The sequence below is a fragment of the Geospiza fortis genome, unplaced genomic scaffold, assembly GCF_000277835.1.
Source record: "Geospiza fortis unplaced genomic scaffold, GeoFor_1.0 scaffold1103, whole genome shotgun sequence".
Lineage (NCBI taxonomy): Eukaryota > Metazoa > Chordata > Aves > Passeriformes > Thraupidae > Geospiza > Geospiza fortis.
The window spans coordinates 1,036-2,139 of NW_005054669.1; the positions used below are offsets into that span (position 1 = coordinate 1,036).

The following is a 1,104-nucleotide window of genomic DNA, read 5'->3' on the forward strand; positions in this document are numbered from 1 at the left end:
GCCCCTGCTGCCAGGGACAGGGGTGGCACACGGGGAGGCACGAGGGCAGTGGCAGCCCCGGGTGGTGGGAGCAGGGACAGGAGCTCTGGCAGAGGGAGCAGGGCGAGGTGGAGGCAGGGCCTGGGGGCTCCTGGGAGTCCCCCCAGGGGCTGTGTGTCTACAGCCCAGTGTGGCATGCTGGCAGTGCCCGGGGAGAGCTCTGTTCTCGGGGGCTGTGGTGCTTCCCTCTGGTTCAGGTGGTCCCCAGGGCTTGCTCTGAGTCTGCTCTTGTGCCCAGAGATCCAAGCCCCAGTGCCGAGGCCTCGCCCCCAACGGCTTCCACAACTCCATCATGGCCCCAGTGGAGAAGAGCTCCAGCCTTACGTGCAGCCTGTGAGTGGGAACTCGGGGTGCTCGAGGCTCAGGGGGGCTGCAGGGAGCAGCGGGTGTGTCCTGGTGCCACCACTGGCACACGTACAAGGGGGAAGGAGCACGTGCCTCGGGAATGTCACTGTTCTGCTGGGGTGGGAGGGCTGCCGAGGGCAGGGGCTGTGCTGCACTAAGGGAGGCTGTGCTGCTCGTGGCTGGGCAGGGCTGTGAGGAGGGTGCTGGCCATGCCCGTGCAGGGCCATGGCTGAGCTCTGGCGTGCCCTGCAGGCGGGAGCAGAAGCACTCGCAGTGGGAGTTCCCCGACTGGATCCCAGCAGCGCACAGGTGGACGTGTCTCTCTGACAGGTACCCGGGGAGCAGGGGGGGAGCAGGGCCAAAGGAAAAGTGGCTGGGGTGAGCAAGGGGATGGGTGGCCTGTGCTCCCACACCCCTCTGTGTGTCTGCTGTGGGCTTTGGGGGTCTCTTGGGTTTGGCTGTGGAGGAACACGGCCAGCAGCGGGGCTGTGTGGGGGCTGGGATGGTGCTGGGGCACGGGGCTGTGCTGGGTGGCTGGGGAGGGGTGGCAGACCTGCTCTCACTTGTGCCTGCACAGCGAGGCTGCCCCGTACCTGCCCGCAGAGGAGAAGTCTCCCCTCTTCTCCATCCAGCGCGAGGGCATCAAGGACGATGGTGCCTTCTACAGGCTGAACAGGTGTGTGACGGGGTGTCCCAGCCAGCAGGCTGCTTGTGGCTGGC

The 1,104-nt window shown here is 67.1% G+C and overlaps 1 protein-coding gene across 1 annotated transcript in view; it reads left to right on the forward strand.

Moving 5' to 3' along the window:
* GTF3C2 (general transcription factor IIIC subunit 2) overlaps nt 1-1,104 on the forward strand; it is a gene marked incomplete at its 5' end in the record, with an annotated part of 9,274 nt that overhangs the window by 622 nt on the left and 7,548 nt on the right. Inside the window, 3 exon segments of the mRNA XM_031065027.1 lie at nt 198-372; nt 637-714; nt 962-1,060. Of these exon segments, the coding sequence (XP_030920887.1) occupies nt 198-372; nt 637-714; nt 962-1,060 (352 nt within the window).